The sequence below is a fragment of the Kogia breviceps genome, chromosome 5 (assembly GCF_026419965.1).
Source record: "Kogia breviceps isolate mKogBre1 chromosome 5, mKogBre1 haplotype 1, whole genome shotgun sequence".
NCBI lineage: Eukaryota > Metazoa > Chordata > Mammalia > Artiodactyla > Physeteridae > Kogia > Kogia breviceps.
The window spans coordinates 134,085,735-134,111,400 of NC_081314.1; the positions used below are offsets into that span (position 1 = coordinate 134,085,735).

The 25,666-nt window shown below is 38.6% G+C and overlaps 1 protein-coding gene across 1 annotated transcript in view; it reads right to left on the reverse strand.

Annotated features, from left to right (window-relative positions):
• Positions 1 to 1,731: 1,731 nt before the first annotated feature.
• LTN1 (listerin E3 ubiquitin protein ligase 1) overlaps positions 1,732 to 25,666 on the reverse strand; it is a 60,058-nt gene continuing 36,123 nt past the window's right edge. Inside the window, exons 19-30 of the mRNA XM_059065448.2 lie at positions 23,309 to 23,451; positions 19,229 to 19,364; positions 18,884 to 19,028; positions 17,764 to 17,977; positions 17,052 to 17,289; positions 16,638 to 16,712; positions 12,797 to 12,983; positions 8,953 to 9,124; positions 7,863 to 8,083; positions 5,749 to 5,943; positions 3,679 to 3,846; positions 1,732 to 3,081 (exon numbers count right to left, since the gene is read on the reverse strand). Coding sequence (XP_058921431.1) covers positions 3,019 to 3,081; positions 3,679 to 3,846; positions 5,749 to 5,943; positions 7,863 to 8,083; positions 8,953 to 9,124; positions 12,797 to 12,983; positions 16,638 to 16,712; positions 17,052 to 17,289; positions 17,764 to 17,977; positions 18,884 to 19,028; positions 19,229 to 19,364; positions 23,309 to 23,451 — 1,957 coding nt within the window. The 3' untranslated portion in view covers positions 1,732 to 3,018. The remainder of the gene's footprint in view (positions 3,082 to 3,678; positions 3,847 to 5,748; positions 5,944 to 7,862; positions 8,084 to 8,952; positions 9,125 to 12,796; positions 12,984 to 16,637; positions 16,713 to 17,051; positions 17,290 to 17,763; positions 17,978 to 18,883; positions 19,029 to 19,228; positions 19,365 to 23,308; positions 23,452 to 25,666) is intronic.

Genomic DNA, 25,666 nt, shown 5'->3' on the forward strand with positions numbered 1-25,666 from the left:
AATAATATATAAAATCCATGAGAAAAACAGGCACATAGATAATATAATTCACAAAATAATGACCCATAAACATATGGAATAAAGTTAAGATTCATGGTAGCCAGGGAAATATAAATTAAAACAAACAGCTACTATTCTCACAGCTCTGACTGGAAAACTTCAAAAGTGGTGAGACTAAGTGTTTTAGTGATGACTTAGGAAAACCAGAATTCTCTTACACTACCACTGGGAGTGCAAAGCTGCACACCACTTTGGAGAGCAACTTGACAACATCTAAAGTCACAGAGCATACATATAAAATCACAGAGTATCTACCACCTGAAATTCCATGTGAGTGCATACGTCCAGAGTATCTAGCACATTTCATTTGCATGAGAAAATACTATCAAGAATGTACACATGCAGCGCGGTTCAAAATGGCAAAAAATAACAGCTGACATGACCATTAGTGAGGGAAATGGTAAGCAAACTGATACAATGATACTAAACAGCAGTTACGTTGAATGAGAAAGCAAATTACACAAGAGCACTTGTGACAGGCTATCATCAACTTTTAAAAAGCTGCTATATATTATTTATGGATGTAAAAACATGGTAAAGTATAAAAACTTAAGTAGAAAGGAGTCACACCAACTTCAGAATGGTGGGTTAGCTCTATGGAGGGAAGGAGGAGATGGCCTCGGGGAAGAGTACAAAAGGGTAACATTTTATTTCTTTAAAAATCAGAAGCATATATGGCAAAATAGTTTATGAAGAGTACAAGAGCATTTATATTATTACTATGTATATTTGAAATATTTTGCAATTAAAAAGAATTTTAATGGGCACATATGGTATTAACAATCAAATGACATCAAGTATTCACACCACAAAAACTTGTCAAGTAATAACATTAATTATTTTAAACCACAGAACTTATGTACATACATTACAGCATGTGATAAATATGAGTTAAAAATAAATTCTAAAATTTGCAATTTACATTAGCATTTTAAATTAATAATTTTCCTAATGGGCTTTGAATCTCATGCAATTTTTAAATGTCCTTATGCTAGAATTTTAAGGGATGCTCTCAAGTTATCAAAGCTATATAAATAAACTAATTAATGTGATATTCTGAATTTCAGTCTTATTTTGGAAAGCTTTCTCTTTAGCATATAAATAACAAGTTTTACATTTATATTTACAAGTCTCAAAGAAATGCGCTAAGAGTCCTAAGTATGAAGAGTAAGTACTCCACTTAATTATAGTGTTTCACCAAGAACCTGATGCCCTAAATAATAATGTGGAAAAACAATGCTCCATTATTCCCTTTTCTTTTCCACTTGGGGTTTGGGTCAGAAATCACGATGTACCAATACTGGAAAAAATAAACAAAGTCTTATTATAAAACAATTTTTAAAGGAAAAGTGTGTAATCTTCACAGAGTAACAGAATCCTTTGGGTTTACTATGTCAGAGAGAGACACAGAAAAAGAGAGAATATTTTAAGAAAGGGGTTAAGAAGAGGTAGTAGCATTTTGCTATCTGTACTTCACTTACTGACTCCTTGAGCCTCAAGCCTATAAGATAATAAATACTACAGAGAGAAACTTAGGAGACAGACAAAACTGGGCCAGACACTGCATCTACAAATACAACTCGAGATCTTTAACTCACACGTAATACTTCACTCTCCACTACAATACTGTGACCACATTCATACTATTTCAATAATAACCATTTTACCCAGTTGATGGTACGCAGTAATTTTATTTAACATGAGTTGCTTTTTGCCAATTAAACATTTGCAACAGAGATGATTAGCTGATCCTTCAAGTAACCTTGCTATTAAAGATGCTAATATGTCCCATGTGATGGAAGACTGCAATAAAATTATTCCAAGTTCCAAACTTCCACACTTTTATATTTTGGGCACAATTTTTAAGGGCAATAGTGCTGTGGCAAAAGGCAGGTTTTCACCTACCCCATTTCAGCATATTAAACTGAATTTTACTTAGTATTAAAATTCTTAACTTGTACTTCTGAAGGCTAGAAAAAATTACCTCCCCGCAACTCTCTAATTTAGTGTAACTTTGACCAGTAAGAATAGCAAAATTTGCTTACAAAATTGAAAGCCTCCTACTACATCTTTATATTTTTTGTTTTTTCCACCACTTAAGTTTCAGAAATAACTCATCTATTTCCTCCCTCTTGACAGAGGAATAACTACCACTCTGCTTCATGAATAAAATAATCTAGCTCCTGCTTCTCTCAAATTCTCACCCTCTGGAGACTCACTCCAACTGAGTAATAAATTCACTGACAAGTCTGCAATACAAATTTCACTAGTACAAGGAAATTCTTCTACAGTAAAAGGTCAGTGTTGTGAATTTAATTTTCTGAATTTCATAACCCTTTATAAATGGAGGCACCTTAAAGTTCAGTTTATACTCTTTTATATAGGATTTCAGAGCATGCTTTAAATAGCTTAAGATAAGCTATATTGATAGCTTAATGTCATTTTATCATTAAAATAATCTACAAATATCAGAATACTAATTAATTTTGTTGTCGTAACTAATAAATAAATCTTAAAATATTTGTAAATGTAAATCAACCCTCTCAATTCATTTACCTCACTCAGACTGTTCTAGAACATAGATCAACAAACTGAATGGGTTTATCAGTATAATACAGTTGTACAACGCTTTCACAAAGTCCAGTTCTGTAATTTAGGGTTTTCCCCTATTTATTTTTAAATGTACAAAGAGATTAAACTATTAATATAAATATTTTCTCTCCAGTATGTAATATTCTTATGTAAAAGAAAAGGTTTCCAAACATTTACAAAGCAATCTAAAGGTAAGTAAACCTGATTTTAAGATCATTACATTAACCAAAATAATTTTCCAGAGAAGGTCCTATTTTAAAGAATGCTCACTGCCTTCTCACATCAACACTTCAAGATGAATCCAAATCCACTGCCTTTGCTTGATTTACTTCAGGGATTAATTCCAATGGGGAAAAGAAAAAAATCTCAGAAAAAGGTCTCACGACAGAGCGGACAAGTGGATTTGTTGCTAGACGTAAACCATTTGTACTGAAAAAGAAAAGTGTATTTAAATGTTAAAAACTTATAAAATTGCCATTTTACATACACATCTAAAGTTACCTTCAAATGATAAAGTAAGACAAGGGAGAATACTGAAATGTTTGCTCCCCTCCACTCATCTCCAAAATCAACACAACTCAGTATTCCTTCCAAAGGCCACACTGTGACGCTTTCCACCTAGGCTCATGCACTCAACCACAAAGATGTGTAAGGAAGACCTGCTGTGAAGGAACTGAACATACGGTGGCTTTCTTTCCAATATGCTGTTTAAAAAGAGCAAAAAGCTCTGATGCCAGATGGCTCTCAGTTCCAATTTTTTCAGTCTCCTTTACGGTGTAGATCTTACAAGACCATCTATTTTTTGAGTGCCGAGAGCTGTTTTAGAAACATCCACTTATTAAAGGGCTTTGATGCCACCAGTCTCAGTAAATTACTAATTATCTTTCATAAATTTTGAAAAATCATTTTTAATATGTATCCCATTAACCACAATTAAGAGTTTAACATCTACTGCTTTCCAAGGTTAGATATTTTACATATATAATATATATAAGATATAAATAAGTTAATTTCTCTTTAGCTTACCAAGCAGGCTGAATGGAACTTTTTCTTGCATGTTCTACAGGCTTTTTTGGGAAGAGAATAGTTGAAACCATGAATGACTGAGAAACAAATCATACAATCTTCAACACCCTCAAAACGTTTGTCTACATTATTTTTCCATAATGCTAAGCCTTCCATAATACTGCCATTCTGTTAACAAGAAAAACAGATAAATAAAGTCAATACACACGGAAGACCACCAGTATTATTTTTATTACATTTCACAAATTTTAAAGTTGTATTATAATTTGGAGAGAAGAGAATCTGCTTGGCTATATTCACGATGCTAAGTTTTAACAAAACTGGTTTTCCTCTATGCCTACTTTCTGCAGGGTTTTTATCATAAATGGGTGTTGAATTTTGTCAAAAGCTTTCTCTGCATCTATTGAGATGATCATACGGTTTTTCTCCTTCAGTTTGCTGATATGGTGTATCATGTTGACTGATTTGCGTATATTGAAGAATCCTTGCATTCCTGGAATAAACCCCACTTGATCATGGTGTATGATCCTTTTAATGTGCTCCCACTACGGGGCATATACCCTGAGAAAACCATAATTCAAAAGGAGTCATGTACCAAAATGTTCACTGCAGCTCTATTTACAATAGCCAGGACATGGAAGCAACCTAAGTGTTGATCAACAGATGAATGGATAAAGAAGATGTGGCACATATATACAATGGAATATTACTCAGCCATGAAAAGAAATGAAACTGAGTTATTTGTAGTGAGGTGGATGGACCTGGAGTCTGTCATACAGACTGAAGTAAGTCAGCAGGAGAAAAACAAATACCGTATGCTAACATATATATATGGAATCTAAGAAAAAAAAATGTCATGAAGAGCCTAGGGGTAGGACAGGAATAAAGACACAGACCTACTAGAGCATGGACTTGAGGATACGGGGAGGGGGAAGGGTAAGCTGTGACAAGGTGAGAGAGTGGCATGGACAGATATACACTACCAAACGTAGGGTGGATAGCTAGTGGGAAGCAGCCGCATAGCACAGGGAGATCAGCTTGGTGGTTTGTGACCACCTAGAGGAGTGGGACAGGGAGGGTGGGAGGGAGTGAGACGCAAGAGGGAAGAGATATGGGAACATATGTATATGTATAACTGATTCACTTTGTTGTAAAGCAGAAACTAACACACCATTGTAAAGCAATTATACTCTAATAAAGATGTTAAAAAAATACATAAAATAATTTTTCTTTACTGTAGAATGTCTGAGATACATCACAATGTGCAAACAAAACTAGAGATTTACAATTTGTTTAAAAGGCAAAGGTCTTTGAAAGTACTGTGATTTCTCTAACCACAGAAGGAAAGTTGAAATGTTAAAGTAGCTCAGAAGACATTCATCTGTCCCATGTCTCACAAAAAGATTCCCTCTCAAACTATAATACCATGTATTATTCTGTATCATCTACAATGTCAATGAAGTAAAGTCAATTCTTCTCAAACACCAGAAAAAAAAGCTATAGAGCCTGAAAAATTAAAACAGCTTGGCAGGGGACTTCCCTGGTGGCACAGTGGTTAAGAATTTGCCTGCCAATGCAGGGGACATGGGTTTGATCCCTGGTCTGGGAAGATCCCGCATGCCGTGGAGCAGCTAAGCCTGTGTGCCACAACTACTGAGCCTGTGTGCCACAAATACTGAGCCCATGTGCCACAAACTACAGAAGCCTGCATGTTCTAGGGCCCACATACTGCAACTACTGAAGCCTGCGTGCCTACAGCCCGTGCTCCCCAACAAGAGAAGCCACCACAGTGAGAAGCCCATCACCACAACAAAGAATAGCGCCTGCTCACTGAAACTAGAGAAAGCTCGCACACAGCAAGGAAGACCCAAAGCAGCGGAAAAAAAAAAAAAAAAAAACCCACCAGCTTGGCAGGTTCAAATCATTTAGGCATGTATCTGTTTATCCAACAAAATACAGTATCTATTTCTACTTAAGCAGAAGAGATATATATTTGTTTTATTGCCCTTTCAAATAGTAAATCAGCAATCTCTCTAGTTTAGAAAGCCAAATGTGTACACAGACACTTACTTGATGGGTGAGGTAAGTGCTTAGCTGCAGCATCCAGTTTCGCCACTGCTGAACGGCTACTCCAACTCTTTTCCCACTTTCTACTGTTATTGAACCCAATGGATAATTTGAAGGCAGCTGTATTATAAGTTCAATAACTATATCTTCAATAGTATAAGTGGCCATGACTTCTCGAGTAGTAGCTCGAGCTTTAACCTGCAACACATGGAAGGTAATATTTTTTGCCAAATTTCTTTTCTTCCCTTTCATTCAAAAACCATCTTGACAGGTTAACTGCTAGCAGCCAGTCCTCATTCAAACAAAACACGGGTAAACACGTTCACTTATCTGACATGAGATGTTAAATAAATAGGTTCAAATACCTGAAATGTTTTATAGTGATGTTATGACATTCAAAGATGTTTCAAAAAGAAATGCACTACTCATGAAAAAGTATGTTTTAGTATAGTAGGCTTGTCACATCATAGTTTTGCATAGACCAATAACAGAATGGGTTATTATTAACTATTCCTTCTCTTCCAAAGCTAACGTATCAAATATCACTTCTATTTAGATGTTTTTCAAGTCTTTCTCTACCACAGAATTCTCCTGAGCTTTAGAGCCAACCAGCAACTGCCAGAATATTTATACCTGATTTTGATTCTCTTACTAGCATTGCAAACTCAACATAAAACACAAATTATCATCCTTTAAAGATTTATTCCTCTGGCTTTCCTATTTCCATGCTAAAAACCGTAGCATCATCTTAAAATTCTCCTTCTACCACATTCCAGATATTAACCAGTTGCAAGTTTGGAAAAATCACCACAAAATTTCTCACATCCCTCCCCCTTTAAGGACTATTCTCACTGTTACTGCCTTCCCTGGGCCCTCCTCCTCATAATGTCTACACATTACAAGTCTCCCTAACTATTCACTTGAACCCAAGCTCCATGCCAACAGCCCATGTTATAAGATTTCAGTCAGAGAAATTTCACAGATTATAACTCTGACAGTGTCACTGCCCCAAAAGAAAAATTTCAGAGAATTCCCTGGTGGTCCAGTGGTTAGGACTCCACACTTTCACTGTTGAGGGCACGGGTTCAATCCCTGGTTAGAGAACTGAGGTCCCATAAGCGACACAGCCAAAAAAAAAAAAAAAGAAAAGAAAAATTTCAGTGGCTACATAGGCCCAAATATTTTAGACTGTTACTTGAGGCCTTTCCCAATATGTCCCCAATTCATCATAGAAGCAGTTTGTTCTCTATTTACCTTCATGAATCCTACTCCATATGAATATTGGGCTATTCATCATTTCTTAGGCCATCACAGAAATTACATTCCCATCTTCAAGCTTCTTGCTTTTACCGTACTGTTTTCTCTATATTAAATGCTTTTCCCCATAAAAAAAATCCTGCCTGCCTCAAAGTAAAATTCCTCCATGAAGTCTCACCTAATCCCCTCAGCCAGATCAACTTTTCCCACTCTGATCGCAGAGCATTCTTCCTCTTTTTTTTTTTTTTTTTTTTGTGGTACGCGGGCCTCTCACTGTTGTGGCCTCTCCCGTTGCGGGGCACAGGCTCCGGATGCGCAGGCTCAGCGGCCATGGCTCACGGGCCCAGCCGCTCCGCGGCATGTGGGATCCTCCCGGACCGGGGCACGAACCCGTATCCCCTGCATCGGCAGGCGGATTCTCAACCACTGCGCCACCAGGGAAGCCCCATTCTTCCTCTTAATGTGCCACTTTCCAGTGTCCAATGCAAAAAAACATTATCAGTATCGCTCTTTCCCCTTTATTAGATTGTATGTTATTACAGGACAGGAATCTGACCCTTCTAAACTGTTCATTTTGCAGGTGACTGGCACACAGTGCCTGGCATCTGTAAGTATTCCAATATATATTTTGAGTTAACTAACGAACGTTCAAAAACTATTTGGTGGGGTAAATAAAATTATAACATCATTTAAACCTATGCATTAATTTGAGATACAATATCCAATAATCCGAAAGTAAAGTGGACAATTTCTGTAAATTCTGAACCAAGAGTTAACAATTGTGATGATACTCACTACAACTGATAGACATGACCAATACTGAAACAACTTTTCTAGAAGAAATACAAGACAATACTAACCGTCATGCCATTAAATAGCTGTGTACTTGTTTGCACAGAAGATATTTCTTGAAAAGAGAGAACATTGCTAACGAACTTGCTTGTAAATCTATCTACAATATTGAAAACACGCTTCTCACTACTATTCCACCACAGCCTAACCATGGCGGGCAAGTCTTTTAATGTCATGTGATAGACTGAACAAGCCAAGTGTGGAATATGGTATGGAAGAGTTGAGGTATCTGAGGAAAAAACAAATTCTTAGTTAGTAACATATATTTCTTACACAGAATAACAGACTAATATTACTATTTTCTTAGAAAATCATTTTCAATTCCTTAACACTAGTGCTCATAAAACAAACATACCAAAGAATCCAGAACTCTAGAGTATTAGCTTTTTCTTACACATTCAAAACGAACAATTAGAATTGTAAAAAGAATGAAAATCCTGAATGACACTGAAAAATCTGCTTAGAAATAGCACTCTTTATTTCACATGAAAGATCACAAATACAGTGAAACACACACACTTCAAAGAGGAGGAAGAATTAAAGATTCTTTTTCTTATAAATTATGAAAAAGAGTCTGGCCTCCTTTACTTTTCCCAGAGCTCACTGATGTGGTATGCAAAAGTTCTAGAATCCCACCTCAGTACTCACAAGACAAAGTCCCATCCTCAGATCTCCAAGGCATTTAAAAAATTCCTATTCTCAGGAAATCATTTATAACACTGCGGCACAACTAGATGCATGCATGTCTATCCCTTCAGCTAAAATGTGAGCTCCCGGAGTGAAAAATAAATTTTACTTATCTTTGTTTCCCCAACTGAAGACTATTTACAGGCCTACGAAATATTATTGAGTAACAAATACTTGTTTACTGAGTAAAAGATAATAGTCTCAACAAAGTAAACTTCAAAAATTAATTAAATTCTTAACAACCTTATCCACAAAATCTAATTATATGTCCTATTTAAAGAAATATGGAAAATCTGGCACTTCAACATTCTCATAGCCAGGACACACATCTGGGGTTATTCTCCATGCCCTCGGGGTAACCTGATCTGAACCTAGTCTCTAAGAAAGAACACAAATGCACATCATACTGACCTCTAATACCCAACTGGAGCTCTTCTGTAAAGAATGTTTTAGGGTCCTTATTGGAGAGCTCAACAGCTGTCTCTGCAAAGGTCGGATTTTCTGGCATAAGCCTGAACAGGTGATACAGCAATTTATTCAAGCTTTTTGTTTTTCGAAGGTGCATTGAATACAGAGCTCGAAGCTGGTGGAGAGTAAACCATTTTTGTTAGGAAACCCAATTAAACCAGGACAATCAGTAGATATGAACCGACTAAAGTGGAACAGACTGTACAAGAACACAATACAAAAATGAATTCATTTGAACACTGAGAATGACATGGAAGAGCCCTATAAAATATACGCCACAGTCTTACTTTCCAGTTGTGGAAAGTAAGTGGAAGGCACTGCTCCCCCTTCTCATAAACCAGCAGCAGTCTTCACGATCCCCTCATTATCAGACATATGCCTCTAACATCTTTCTCGAACTGTCTCCCTGTTGATCAGTTCACCCCCACTTGGAGTCTCTGAGCTGAGACAAATCTTTTTGCCCTTCCCCACAGACGATCTGCTCCCTCTCCTCCCAAATCTTCCACACGTTCCTTCCGCACCATAATCTCTAATCTTTCAAAATTCTACTTAAAACTAATCCCATTTTTATGGCTGACCTCATGCTATATCAGACATTTCAGCATCCCTTTATGACAGCACAAACTAGTATTTCCAAATGTCTTGGGGTCTTCTCATTAGTTGTTTTATAAATCAGGACATTTCACAAAAAATATGGATTTTTTTTTTCTGGTTTCTTTTTTAAAAACAGGAAAATGTGGCACCACTGGGTGTACTATAGGTATCTATGTGAGACATGTGCTTTGGACTTGTTCTTCAATGATGTAGTTTTCATTTGTTCACATTTACCTTGTAGCTCTTTGGTATTTGTACCTGTTTTAAAATTATTTCTTACACTATGTTTCTTCATAGTACAAATATACCATTTTCTGAACACTATGAATGGTCCAATACGAAGGTCAAGCCATAGCATTTGGAATTGATTCTTAAAAAATTGATCAAAGAACCTTTACAATGAAGAAATCTGGAGGACACTACCTTTACCAAGTAACCAAACTTAGCATCACCAATAAAAGGACAGATGACATTCTGTGCTCCTGGGTTGAGGTGCTGAGAATATATCACCACTGTGCAGTAAATATTCTTGCTGAAAAGCAACCAGAATCTAATTTTGAGGAAACTACCAGACAAATCCAAACTGGAAGAGTCTACAAAATAACTGATCCAGTGAATGACACCAAAGAAAAGTAGAGGAATTATAAGCTAAAGAAATATGACAGACAAATGCAAACATGACCCTTGATTGAAACCTCAATATAGAAGGAAATAAAAACACATCTATTACCCAGCAATCCCACTCTTAGGGATACAACGCAAGAGAAATGAGAAATATATGTACACACAAAAAAAGTTATGCATAAATGCTCACAGCAGCTTTATTCACAATAGACAAAAAGCAGAAACAACTTAAATGCCCACTGGATGACTAGATAAACAAAATGTGGTATAGTCATACAACACAATATCATTTAGGCATAAAAGGTAATGCCATACTGATACATGCTATACTATGAATGAATCTTGAAAACATTATGTCATATGAAATAAGCCAGACACAAAAGCCTACATATGTGAAAGGTCCACAGTAGGCAAATCCAGAGACAGAAAATAGATTAGTGGTTGCCAGTGGCTGGGGGGTTTGAAAGGAAATGGGAAGTGACTGGAGATAGGTAAGGGTTTTTTGGGGGGGTGTGGAAGGATGTTGAAAATATTCTAAATTTAGATAGTGGTGATAGGTGCACAATTCTGTGAATATACTGCAAACACCAAGCTGTACACTTTAAATAAATTTGATGATATGTGAAATATATCTCAGCAAAACTATAAAAAACACACAGGTGTGTGCACACACACGTGCACACACACACACACACCCCTTTGCTCCTAATGCAGTCTGATTCACTAGTTTTTTTAAGAAGAAAGTTAAAAACAACTCAGATTAAGGACCAAAGTTTTTTTAAAAAATTTTTCAGTTTGTTTTAAGGATTCCTCTAATTAGTGTTATTTACTGGGTTATGCTGGTTTATCTACTGACAGCTCAGTTCAATTTCTAGGCTCAGTAAATGCTGCTGTAATGCTTTGTGCCCCCTCCCCCACTCTGGCCTAATCGGAAAGATGAGGCGTGGCCAGATTCCTAATTTCTGAATTTAAGATAACAAGAACGAAATTCTTACACATAAAAACTTAAAAAAAAAAAAAAAACCTTCAATTTGCTGCAATTTTTTAGAGACCAATAATATTTTAAGAAACAAATTTAAAAGCTTAACAAGGAGCTCTTGAAATACATCATACAGCAAATTAAAATTAGCTCAAATCACAAACATAAGTGGTAGGACTGAAAAGAAATAAAATAATTTGAACATCTAGATCAGTGTTGCCTCTGTGATTTGATTTTCCCCTTAAAAAAATGCAAAATTGCTTATGTTTATATATTTATACCAAGGTATGGGTTATTAGCAACATAAATTATAACTTAAGGATTCTAAAAAATCACATTGGGGGCTTCCCTGGTGGCGCAGTGGTTGAGAGTCCGCCTGCCAATGCAGGGGACACGGGTTCGTGCCCCGGTCCGGGAAGATCCCCACATGCCGCGGAGCGGCTGGGCCCGTGAGCCATGGCCGCTGAGCCTGCGCGTCCGGAGCCTGTGCTCCGCAACGGGAGAGGTCACAGCAGTGAGAGGCCCGCGTACCACAAAAAAAAAAAAAAAAAAATCACATTGGAAATGAATGCCAAGATGTTTAGTCACACTTTAAATATGTAATAATTAAGTCTTTTTGTATTAACCTGTCAAAGAAGCCATCTACTTTATTAAACCGATTCAATCAATGTGCTAATCTTTTTAAAAGTGGGAATCTGTCTAAAAGAATTTTTAAAACTGGAGATTTCTCCAGCTTCCTTCTTAAACATGAGACAACAGAGACACCTAGTGCCTGCTAAAATAATTTGGTCAAAATAATTACAATAGGATATTTTGTTTATTTAGCGATAATGGTCTGAATTATATAAGGTAGTATTTCACAGATCTTTCTCTAAACACTGATTTTCAAGTAAGGTAAATTTCCAATGATGTAGTAATTGACATCGCCACAAGAGTCAGAAGTTGACCAAAGGAAAAAGAACAGCAAGATCCGATTCTTTTGCAACTCTTACTGTGGTAGCACAAAATTAAATTATAGAAATCTGTTTTCCTGCAATAAAAGGACTTGGTGGGGCTTCCCTGGTGGCGCAGTGGTTGAGAGTCCGCCTGCCGATGCAGGGGACACGGGTTCGTGCCCCGGTCCGGGAAGATCCCACGTGCCGCGGAGCGGCTGGGCCCGTGAGCCATGGCCGCTGAGCCTGCGCGTCCGGAGCCTGTGCTCCGCAACGGGAGAGGCCACGACAGTGGAAGGCCCCATGTACCGCAAAAAAAAAAAAAAAAAAAAAAAAAAGGACTTGGTGGCTACATTCAGTTAGAAAAAAAAATTGATTCATGCACATTCCAGAAATTACTTTTGCAAAAAAACTGAGTGTGAATGTGCGTGTGTGTGTGTGTGTGTGTGTGTGTGTGTGTGTGTATAAACCTGTGGGAGGATGAGGAAGCACAGACAGAAATAAATTTAGCAGAATGTCTGAAATTAGCCAGATAAGATTAGATTAAAATGTGAGGCATTTCCCCTTTTTTTCCAAAAGGAGGGGAAGGAAAGGGTTTAGGACAGTAACAGAAATACATATAGGACAGAACTGTCAAAAGTCGTCTCATTTTATTTACCTGAGATGAAGCAGCTTTGAAGAAAGTAAGTATTAATTTCCAAGTGAGGAGGTATCCCAGAACATAGCAGAAGTCTTCACTCAGTGGCTTAATAGTAACTATCTGTCCAACAGGAATACACCCCAAAACATTTTCTAGTAAGTCTTCTTGAGTGCTAAGAAGAGACATCAGTGCTGCTGGTGGTGACCTAAGAATCAATGATTAAACACCACAGTTTTCTTCATAACTTGTCCCTTAACAAATTGATAGCATGTATAAATTTCAAGCATTTAAAAAAAAACCTTTATTTTCCAAAAACCATTTTAAAAGTCCCCCTTTATAGATTCAATTTTGACCCCTAATTCACAGAGGCAGCACAGAATTTGAAAGACATAAAGTATTATATAAATATATACCTACATTTCCATATTTATAAATATAAAAATATAAATATAATTTTTATATTTATAAATATACAAAATATGCTATAAAATATGAACTCCAGGGGTCAGCACTTAAAGGAAAGACCCTTTTAGAAAACATACATTTCAACCTTCTGTTTTACAGACAAAAAAAAAATCAGATACCCAGAGAAGCTAAATTATTAGTCTGAAGTCCCTTGGCTAGTCAGGGGAATGATTAGGGCTAATAAATCCTATCGGGTCCTTTATCATCCTAGAAAGGGTAAAAAGATCATAAGACTGTGTGTTCCTTCAATGAAGTAAATTTTAACATTCACATTAATTCATGACAATGTGAAGTAATTTTCTTCTTTACGGAAGTACTGCACTCATTAACACTTACAGATGAGCTTATAAGAGTCTCAAAAAGTGAAATACTTGTGTGTAATCTCCTGTCAAACTCTCTTCTCCCTGACATTCTAGCTTGGTTCTCTCCTTTCACCTCTGTGATCTTTTTTCCCTTGCGGTTTCCTACTACCAGTCCATAAACAAGTCTTCTTTAAGCTTCTGCCCTGAAGTTTTTACCTTCCACACCACCATCTCATGTACCAACCCTTTTCCATTCCATACCAACCGTCACCAGATTTTACAAACAACAGCTCTCCACTTCCTACACTAACCTCCATGCACTGCTATGACTTCTGGCATGGCGTCCCCCTCTGCTTGCTTCTTCGTACAGTTTAGGCTTTATACTATTGCCAGAATCAGCTGGTGGCATCCCACCTTCTACCAAACAATGCCCCGATTCCTAGAAAATATCATTTTGAAGGCCCTTCATTACCCTTCCAGCTTCATCTTCTACTCTACCCTCCTTGCCTACTACACACATATTCATTTATACTTTTATTCAACAAATGAGCACTATTCATGACTGTTTTAGGCCAAAAAACCTGGGTCTGTGAATATAGTCAGGAACAAGAGACAAAAATGTCTGCCCTCACAGAGCTTATATCCCAGTGGAAGAAGAGCTAGACAATTAAAAAATACGTTAAATGGGGCTTCCCTGGTGGTGCAGTGGTTGAGAATCCGCCTGCCGATGCAGGGGACGCAGGTTCGTGCCCTGGTGTGGGAAGATCCCACATGCCGCGGAGCGGCTGGGCCGGTGAGCCATGGCTACTGAGCCTGCGCGTCCGGAGCCTGTGCTCCGCAACGAGAGAGGCCACAACAGTGAGAGGCCCGCGTACCGCAAAAAAAAAAAAAAAAAACGTTAAATGGCAACTACTCAACATTCCTCAAGCATTTCCTGAACACTCACGCCTCAGTGCCTTTGTACGTGGTGTTCGCACAAGTTTTCCCTGCCCTACTAAAATGCTGCTGAATCTGAAAGGTCCAGCATAAATGTCTCTTCCTCACGAGAATGTCTTCTCTTCCTGGCACAGCAGTTGTGTCCCTCTAACAGTTTCCTTCTTCTTAGCACTTGTCATACACTGCCTTCTATTATAGGGTAATGTCATCTAAATTAGATTATAAATTCTTTAAGAAAAATACTGTTTACCTAACACTGTATTCTCCCCTCAGCGTTGAATTAATACTTTGCACAAAGGGGTGCACAAATAGATTTTTGAATTGATATACTCTTTCCACAGCTCCCATGTGGCCAAAGACAGTTTTACTGAACAGCAGCAAACTGAAAATGACTTAGGAACAATTAAGAAGAGGGAGTAGCTATCTCTTTGGGTGAACTATAAATTTCATCTGTATCTTACAGATAAACTTACAAGATCTGAAGGAACATATACTCTAAATTTAGAGCTTTTGTATTGCCTCAGTCTTCTAAAGTCATTATGACGGACTATGAGAATTTTTTTTTTTTTTTTTTTTTTAAATGTGAAGGAATACTTTATTTTATTGGTACGCGGGCCTCTCACTGCTGTGGCCTCTCCCGTTGCGCAGCACAGGCTCCGGACGCGCAGGCTCAGCGGCCATGGCTCACGGGCCCAGCCGCTCCGCGGCATGTGGGATCTTCCCGGACGGGGGCACGAACCCGTGTCCCCTGCATCGGCAGGCGGACTCTCAACCACTGCGCCACCAGGGAAGCCCTATGAGAATTTAATAAAGCAAACTACAGATGGTCCCCAACTTATGATGGTTTGACTTACAATTTTTCAACTTTGCAGTAGTGTGAAAGCAATAAGCATTCGAGAGAAACCATACTAAGAACTCTGGTCATTTCCCAGGCTGGAGATACGCGGTACATTACTCTCTTATGATGCTGGGCAGTGGCGGCGAACGGTAGCTCCCAGTCAGCCACGCGATCATGCGGGTTGACAACCGCTACACTCACAACCATTCTTACCCAGACAACCATTCTGCTTTTCACTTTCTGTATTCAATTAATTACATGAGATATTCAACACTTTATAAGATGGCTCTGTGTTAGATGATTTTTTTGGTTTTTTTTGGCTGCCTTGGGTCTTCGTTGCTGCGTGCGGGCTTTCCCTAGTTGCAGTGCGCGGGCTTCTCACTGCCGTGGCTTCTCTCGTGGAGCACTGGCTCCAGGCGTGTGGGCTTCAGTAGTTGTGACTCACGGGCTTAGCTGCTCCGCGGCATGTGGGATCTTCCCAGACCAGGGCTTGAACCTGTGTCCCCTGCATTGGCAGGCAGTGGTTCTTAACCACTGCGCCACCAGGGAAAGTCCCCGTGTTAGATGATTGTGCCCAACTGTGGGCTCATGTTAAGTGTTCTGAGGCTGAGTAGGTGAAGTTAAGGTGATGTTCGGTAGGTTAGGGGTATCAAATGCATTTTTTTGTTTGTTTTTTTATTTTTTGCGGTACGCGGGCCTCTCACTGTTGTGGCCTCTCCCGTTGCGGAGCACAGGCTCACGGACGCACAGGCTCAGCAGCCATGGCTCACGGGCCCAGCTGCTCCGCGGCATGTGGGATCTTCCCGGACCGGGCCACGAACCTGTGTCCCCTGCATTGGCAGGCGGACTCTCAACCACTGCGCCACCAGGGAAGCCCTCAAATGTATTTTTAAAAATTAATTAATTAATTTATTTTTGGCTGTGTTGCGTCTTCGTTGCTGCGTGTGGGCTTCCTCTAGTTGCAGCAAGTGGGGGCTACTCTTCGCTGCAGTGCGTGGGCTTCTCATTGCGGTGGCTTATCTTGTTGGGGAGCATGGGCTCCAGGCACGCGGGCTCAGTAGTTGTGGCTCACGGGCTCTAGAGCGCAGGCTCAGTAGCTGTGGCGCACGGGCTTAGTTGCTCCACGGCATGTGGGATCTTCCCGGACCAGGGCTCGAACCCATGTCCCCTGCATTGGCAGGCAGATCCTTAACCACTGCACCACCAGGGAAGCTCTCAAATGCATTTTTGACTCAACACAACACAATTTTCAACTTACAGTGAGTTTACTGGGATGTAACCCCATAAGTCAAAGAAGCTTTGTATTAAAAAAACTTACAAGGCTGGTTCTTCTTCTTCATCTCCATATGACTTTAGATTATCCTGATCATATTGTGGGAATTCAGGCATCAATCTGGAAGTTAGAATATTTCAATTATATTAAATGGTTCATTGTTAAATCATGCTTAAAAGCAGAAAAGACCAATACTTATTTTGTAATGAGTATATTTTTTTTACTGAGTTTTTTCTGAAATAATCCATTATGGCCAGGACTATCTAAATGTAAACTGTGCATGGAGAACAGTGACCTAAAAGATCAAAAACTTGGCATCCCTGTTATTGAAATGCATAGTCAAGCTTACTTTGTTGTTGTTTTAACTGTGACTTTTTTTAATGACTAAAAGTTAAAGCTAAATATATATTCCATTTTTTTAGAACACCACGACATTGATTCAACTGAAAGAATTCTTACTTGTATAGCATATGATAAACAGCAATTTGCACAGGCCGAGCTCTGTAAAGGAGTAATGGGGCTAATGTATTTAACAAAGTCTGGAGATACTCTGGCAAGTTTGTTTTTTGGCCAGCAACCAATCTTGCAGGGAGTTTTTGACTCAATAGCTGATCCTTTGGGATATAAGTTAATGTTTCACACATGGGCTTCAGCATTGCATTCTGAAATGAAGTTTCAGATGTATCTTTGCTTTCTCCTGATGACAAAAAGGAAAGAAATATTCATACCCCAAAACAAAGTGAGTAATAAAGCTTGACCCATTCACAGACAACCAAATGTTACTTAAGAAAATGAAATAAAAACTTGACAAACATTAAAGCAGTCCTAACTAGAAACATGAACTGAATATATATTTCAGATAATATCAACTATTTAATGACTTCTATTATCTCATCCTTAAAAAAAAAAAAGACAAGTGAGTTAAAAAAAATCTATTCTTGTTATCTGAATTGGTATTATTTTAATTTTCAATGGTCTTCGGATGTCTTGCCATTTTTCAATTCTTGTCTGTAAAGCAGAAGCATATATGATGCTTCTGAGATGCCAAGCTTTCTTTCTGGTTCTTTTACTATTTTGTACTGTGTGACTTCAACATACAGAGTTGTTTTTTTTTTAACTTTTCAACAAGTCATTTTCAATGAATCTCACTATTATTCCCCTTTTCACTTGCCTGTAACAGTCACCAAAAGAGGTAAAAGCAAACTGTGGATGCCTGGAGAAAAAAATTCTTTCCATTCACTGATGAGATTTACAGGAAGACTGCCAGTGGTATCCAGAGTTGCAGAATCAAAAAAAGCACTGAGTTCACAGGTCAAATCACAGCTGACACAGGCAAACAGTTGTACAAGTGGAACAGAATACAATGTCTGATTCTCATTTGTTGTCTGAAGAAACAAAATTAAATAAGTAAACAGACTTCTAGAATACTACAAATCAAGGCAATAAAGAAAAGTCCCTTTCATTTCTCTAAATTTGAAAAGAAGCAGGTGAAATGCATAGTCTCAGAAGACATTTATGTATTTTACATTAAAATAACTTCATTTCAAAATTAAATATTAGGAATTATTAATAGAATCAATCCATTTATTCTGAAATGTTCTTTTTTTATTTCTAAAACTATGAAAGAAAATATTATCAATTACCATTTACCAAGTTGAGTACATTAAAAACACATTTATAATCTTCTCAGGAGCCCTAGTAATTGGCCATTGTTAAACTATTTTAAAATAAGGAAACTGAGGCTCAACTAGGTAAACTTTAATACTCTAAGTCACACAGCTAACAGCAGGCAAAGCAGTGATTCAGACAAATTCAACCTGACTGACTTGCTATGCGACAGCCCATAAGTATTACACATCTGGCTGCTTTGGGTCATAAAAAGAACACTAATTCCATCTGAATTTGCTTAATCTTTAATGCATTATTCTGGCAATACTGAAACAGTACATTTTAAGAATAATTTAATTAGAACCAAAAGACCTAAAAACTTGTCATGAAAAGATAAAACCTTAATGGGCTGTACTGTAAATATTATACCAGAATGAGCTAATGGAGAGAACATTTTAAAAGCAATTAGCAGATTTGTTACTGAATGATTTTGACAGACATTAAACCTCAATCACTTTACTGATATGTCAAGGAGTAGCTGGTGTGGAACGTATCTATAAAGTGTTTAAACATTTGCAAAGGAGCTAACTACCATCATTACTTGAAGAAGATTAGCAAATAATTCTGGTACACAGATATGCACGAAGACCTGGTAGCTGTGATGACCCAGCAGGTTAATTTACCTCCAACCAAGCCAACATGGAGCACATGATGAAGTCCCATTCACTCTCTGCCAAAGGAGATGAGCAGTATTTCAGAAATAGGGAAAGGAACCGGATTATTTCTATATTTACACCCAGTATCTCTGGACTGACTTCTGACAGATTACTGTGATAAAGACAAAAACAAAACAAAACATTGAAGACTTATATAGACATTCAATTGGAAACATTTAAATCTCATATATTTACAACAGACTGACTGAAATGTCTACCATCTTATTGCTCTACAAAACTGTGACTATAAGATACATAATCTCAGTCCACATCATAAATAGAGGGAAAAAAACTGTATGAAGTATTTCCTACCAACTGAAAAGAAAAATATCTTCATGATCTTTCTTCCAGGTTATCAGGATTTTTAATATACCATGTAATAGCTCTCCATCATCTATGCTTTTGGTTTGCAGACAAGAATTGAAAATGGCGAGATGTCCAAAACCTCCTAAAGCAAAATAAAAAATTAAAAATGTTTTTAATTGTATTGCTTCTATAAAAAAGAAAGTCTACTTTGAGATAGGTTAAAAACTTTCTTCAGAAGTGTCCAGGTTAAGAACTCTGAAAATTAGGGCTTACGTGAAAGAGTCAACAAATGAGCTTATAAACCCCACAGGGCAGGGACCCTGTCTCCACACCCAGCACAGAAAAGAAAGTGTGGAGGGGAAGCTGGGAAGCAAGTAAATGATACTGTGCATTAAACTAACCTATGCTACTTTTTTGTTTTCTTAAGTATAGGACTTATTCAGCATAACTACCTCTCAAAAAACAAACAAACCCTAGCTAGAGTGTAAAGTTAAAGTTGGAAGATAGAACATACTGTTTCATAGTTCATACATTCACTAAGTAAGCATCTACTATGTCTGAAAAGTTCTTAAGGGTTCCCTACTCTTTAGTATCCCTGGTTCCTCCTTATCCTTCAACTCTCAGCTTAAATACTGCCTCCACACTGAAATTCCCAAGTATACAAAGTATGCACCTCCTCATTTCTCTCATATCACTTATTTGTTGCCTTTATAGCACTAATGTTTGTTTATTTATTTATTTTGGGGGGAGGAGCTCTACTTTTTGTTAAAATTAATATACAATGTTATATTACTTTCAGGTGTACAACATAACTTTTCTGATATTTTTATACATTATAGAATGATCACCATTGCAGTAAGACCAGTTACCATCCATCACCATAGAAGGTTGTTAAAATATTATTGGTCCCCCTAGGATGATGCCTGAGATCCAGAGACATTTATTTTGACTGACTAAATGAGAACAAATAAATGAGTGAATACCAGGTACACTGTTAGATGCTGGGGAGAGAAAGCTGAACAAAATCCAGTCTCTGAAGGGACTCATCTAGCAGTATTGGCAGACTTAAAAACAAATTAGAATATAATATGGACAAAAACTGAGAGCCCGGAACAGGAAATCAGATTGAGTCAGAAGAGGCTTCCTAAAGTTGGTGTGTGAACTGGGATTTATCAAAAGATCAAAGTCTGCAAACCTAGAAAAGGGACACTCCAAGGAATGCTAAGGCACAAAGTTGTAAGAAAGTATAGTGTTCAAAACTCGTGAGAATTTAGCATAGTCAGGGTCCAGGATGGAAGCAAAAGAGGTAAAACTGGAGAAATCAGTTGCAGTAAGATTGTAAAATGTCTTATAGGCCAAACTAAGGACTTCGGTTTTTATCCTGCAGGCAAATGGGAACCAAGGAAAAAAGCACAAATTAATTAATTAATTAATTAATAACAATGTAATCTTCCTTTAAAGGCTGAGGAAGAATTAAAAAAAAAAAAATCTTGGGCTTCCCTGGTGGCGCAGTGGTTGGGAGTCCGCCTGCCGATGCAGGAGACGCGGGTTCGTGCCCTGGTCCGGGGGGATCCCACATGCCGCGGAGCGGCTGGGCCCGTGAGCCATGGCCGCTGGGCCTGCGCGTCCGGAGCCTGTGCTCCGCAACGGGAGAGGCCACAGCAGTGAGAGGCCCGCATACAAAAAAAAAAAAAAAAAAAAAAAAAAAAAAAAAAAAATCTTCCAGACAAAATAGAAGAGGCTCAAGTTTAATCAGAAACAACTGATTTTCTAATAATTGAAAAGCATTTCTTAGCTAATTCTGTTTTGTCACTTTGGCTGGAAGAGCAAAATTGACTGTCAAATCTTAAATTCCCCTTCCTGTTGGCCTCTGCACAGCTGGGCACCTCTGGTCTGCGTGAACATCACATAATCGTGTGGCACTGCGGTCCTGTCTCCTGCCCCTTTCCCCTCTCTGCCATCCTTCAGTTATCACCCGTGCTGGAGAAATCACCTACACTTCCATCGGGTAACCCTCTCTCCCATGCACAGTAAGTTCAACTGTATCCCTGTTCCACAACTGCAAATCCCAACCCAATCCCACAGTTTAGCTACATAAGTGAGCTCAACGGTAAAGTTTAATGCCACAAAAGTTTATCTTTGACACCGCTGGCCCTTTGTGCTACCAAGGCAATTCTGTTTCATTATGTTCTTTGATGGACATATTCTTCCTCTATTTCAAACTTTCCCTACCCTTCTTAAAATCTACAGTCCAGTTTTTACTTATTAAATGACCTAAAGAGACATGAAGCCATGAAGTTCCCAACACCCTCTATGCCTACATGTGCGTCCGTCCTACACCTCTCCTTATATTGTCTCCACCTATACGTGGTTGGTATCTTCTAACTGCTCTAGATCCAGCCCTACATGCCCTCCCCTCTCACCTTCTCAGTGGGAGCTATCGTCAGTTATTCCGTCTCTATTTTCTATTCCCCCTCCATCCCCACAACATATATTTCCCCTTTGACCTTGTGTTCATCTCCAGCTTTCACCTCTTTCAACATCCCTTTCTGCCAAACATGCAGAACAGACTATCTGCTCCCATTTTCTCACCACTATTCTTTCCAACAATGCCAAAGCCAATGGCTGAACTGTGGCATTTAACGGGTGATGAATATTACCTAAAACTCTGCTTTTGCTTATCTTTTTAAATCTTTAGTCCTTATTCTCAAATGTGGCTCCATCCACATACCCGTTAAAATCTATGTACTGGTGTTCCCTTGATGTTCTTTTCACTCTTCACTCTCCCTAAACAAGCTCATACTCATTTACAGGTTATACTATCACCTACATGACATGGACTTTGAAAGCAGTATTTCCATCCAGCCAACAGTCTCTTGCTTACTGACAATCTCCATTTTAGTATTTATTCCAAAGACACCTTAACCTAATGTGTCTAAAACTCAACATTAGCTCCCTGTATACTCCTTCCCCATCCTACTTCCTATCCTCAAGTCTCCTTTCCTATAAGGCCTAATGGTACTTCCATATACCCAATCCAGAAATATAATCACAGAACCCCATCAATTCTACTTCCTACAACTTTCACTTCTACCTCCTCTCTTCCATCTGTGACTTGATTCAAGCTCTCTTATCTCTCATCATGATTATTCCCATAGCTCTCTACCTAGTCTTCGACCCCTTATCTCTCTTCTCTCACATTCACCCTTCACACACAGTTGTCAAAATAATCTTTCTAACGTAAATGTGATAGTCTTACTACCTTCCTACCTAACTTGGGCCAATAGCGCCTCACCTCCTACCACTTAAAGTCCAAACTCCATAACTGACAAAACTAGGCCTGTATGATCTGTTCTTCAAAAATCCATATTCTTGTGCACCCTAACAGCTCTGTCCCCAACTTTCTACCTTAAATGCCAACCAAAATGAACTATCTGCATTCTCCTATGTTTTTGTGTACGTGGAATACCTCTCCCAACTGCGTCCATATGGAAAACTACCTTTCATCACTCTGTTGAAATATTTCTCTTTGTGAAATAGCCAGAACATCTCAAGGCAAAGTGGAAAACTCCTTTTCTGCACTTCCACACATGACATCTTTTTGCTATGTAAGTAATCATACAACTTTATGTCTATCTTCTCTACAAAAGGAACTGCCACACAGCCAGGGTCAGTAAGTGCTTGTTAAATTAATAAGCAAATGAACTAATAGAGTACAGAATGTCCGAAAAGTTTAAAACATAAGAAAAGCTGTTCCTTCTTTTGCCTTTGTAGGTTCAATCACTGGTTAACTAGTTAGAGGTGACGCATAGCTAAAAAAAGCTATACATGGAAAAGAAATGATTAAGAGGATATCTGTGGTTGTGAATCTTCCCGTAAGGCTGCAGCATTTCTGACCTGCAAAATGGTAACAGCCACTCACCAATGACACTTGTCCTACGGAGTCAACTTGTTATATAGCAAAAGCATACACTAGGAGAAAAATTAACTGTAATTCATCTCTGCTAGATTTGGATTTAGATGTGAAGAAACACTTCTTTCGTCTCAAGCAATAATTAGTGAAATATTTATTACCAAGCAACTAACCATTAATACTGCAAACATCTTCCTTGGTCCAGGCCAAAAGGGCAGGTATACATTGAGCAATGAATTCTTTCTTGTCTTCTTTTGACAAAAATGGACAGAGACTTTGAATGGTATGCATATTACCTTCTGTTAGTGGAAAAAAACTGTTTAAAGAAAAAAAAAAGGTATGAATATTTATCCTAAATATTTAGTTATTTCAGAAAATTCTTCTTATTCATACTATTCAGAAAGACTAATATTTCCACTATATAAAATAATTGTAGAGAAAAAAAAGAAACTAGGAAAGAGATTGACACTTGCTGATTCCGGATGACGAAAATGTGGATAATTATTTTTTGCTGCTTCTTTCTCTTTTTCGCATGTTTCTAATTTTTAAAATAACTTTCCCCATGTATAATTTTTAAAAATTATACACGATTATGCTCTCTTTAAGAGTCTACTGATTCAATTTAAAGAGTACCAGTTGCATGTTGTTTGTATGAACTGATATTCATATATGTGCATATATATAGTTGGGTTTTATTCACCTAAGTTTTGTATTATTTGCCACCTATATACTTTGTAGATTGTCTTTTTAAAAATATCTTTATTGGAGTATAATTGCTTTACAATGTTGTGTTAGTTTCTGTTGTACAACTAAGTAATCAGCTATACGTATACATATATCCCCATATCCCCTCCCTGCCATCCTCCCTATCCCACCCCTCTAGGTCGTCACAAATCATGGAGCTGATCTCCTTGTGCTATGCAGCAGCTTATATACTTTGTATATAAGTATATACACTTCTATACTTTGTAGATTGTTTTACATCAGAACATATAGGTATAAAGTATTCTTTCTACTTTATTAAAATTTAATTAATTATTTTTAGCTGCATTGGGTCTTCATTGCTATGTGCAGGCTTTCTCTAGTTGTGGCGAGCGGGGACTACTCTTCATTGCGTTGTGCAAGCTTCTCATTGCGGTGGCTTCTTTGGTTGCGGAGCACCACCTCTAGGCGTGCGGGCTTCAATAGCTGTGGTGTGCTGGCTCAGTAGCTGTGGTGCACCGGCTTAGCTGCTCCGCGGCATGTGGGATGTTCCCGGACCCGGGCTCGAACCCATGTCCCCTGCATTGACAGGTGGATTCGTAACTACTGCGCCACCAGGGAAGTCCATTCTTTCCACTTTAAAGCTACATAACTAGATTAAAAACAAAACCAGGGACTTCCCTGGTGGTGCTGTGATTAAAAATCCACCTGCCAATGCAGGGGACACAGGTCCGAGCCCGGGTCCGGGAAGATCCCACATGCCGCGGAGCAGCTAAGCCGGTGCACCACAGCTACTGAGCCTGTGCTCTAGAGCCCGTGAGCCACAACTACAGAGCCCGCATGCCACTACTACTGAAGCCCGAGCACCTAGAGCCCATAATCTGCAACAAGAGAAGCCACTGCAATGAGAAGCCCACGCACCACAAGTTAGAGTAGCCCCCGCTCGCCGCAACTAGAGAAAGCCCGCATGCAGCAACGAAGACCCAATGCAGCCAAAAATAAATTAAAAAAAAAAACAAAACACCCCCCTAAATATTCCACACTATCATAATTTAACTATTTCCCTATTAGTGGACATTTAGGTTTTTCCCCCCAAATTTTTGCTCTTACAAATAATGCTGTAATAACTGTCCTTGAGCAGATACTAATCTGCATATGTGCAAATACCTCTTTAGGCTAGATTCCTGGAAGTAGAATTGCAAAATCAAAGGATTTGAGTGTATTATATATATATATATATTTTTTTTTTTTTTTTGCGGTATGCGGGCCTCTCACTGTTGTGGCCTCTCCCGTTGCGGAGCACAGGCTCCGGACGCGCAGGCCTAGCGGCCATGGCTCACGGGCTTAGTTGCTCCGCGGCATGTGGGATCTTCCCGGACCAGGGCACGAACCCGTGTCTCCTGCATCGGCAGGCGGATTCTCAACCACTGCGCCACCAGGGAAGCCCGAGTGTATTATATTTTGATAATTTCAAGTTGCTTTTCAAAAAAGCATAATCAATTTACATTTTCACTAAAAATGTGCAAGTTTGGTTTGCTGCACACTTAATGACTCTTTTTAATTCTTGGCAATATGGTAGATAAAATGTACTACTTTTAGGGCTTCCCTGGTGGCGTAGCGGTTGGGAGTCCGCCTGCCGATGCAGAGGACACGGGTTCGTGCCCCGGTCCGGGAGGATCCCACGTGCCGCGGAGCGGCTGGGCCCGTGAGCCGTGGCCACTGCGCCTGCGCGTCCAGAGCCTGTGAAAAAAAAAAAAAAAAAAAAAAAAGTACTACTTTTAATTTGTATTTCTTTCGTATTTCACATTTCATAAATGAATTACCTTTGA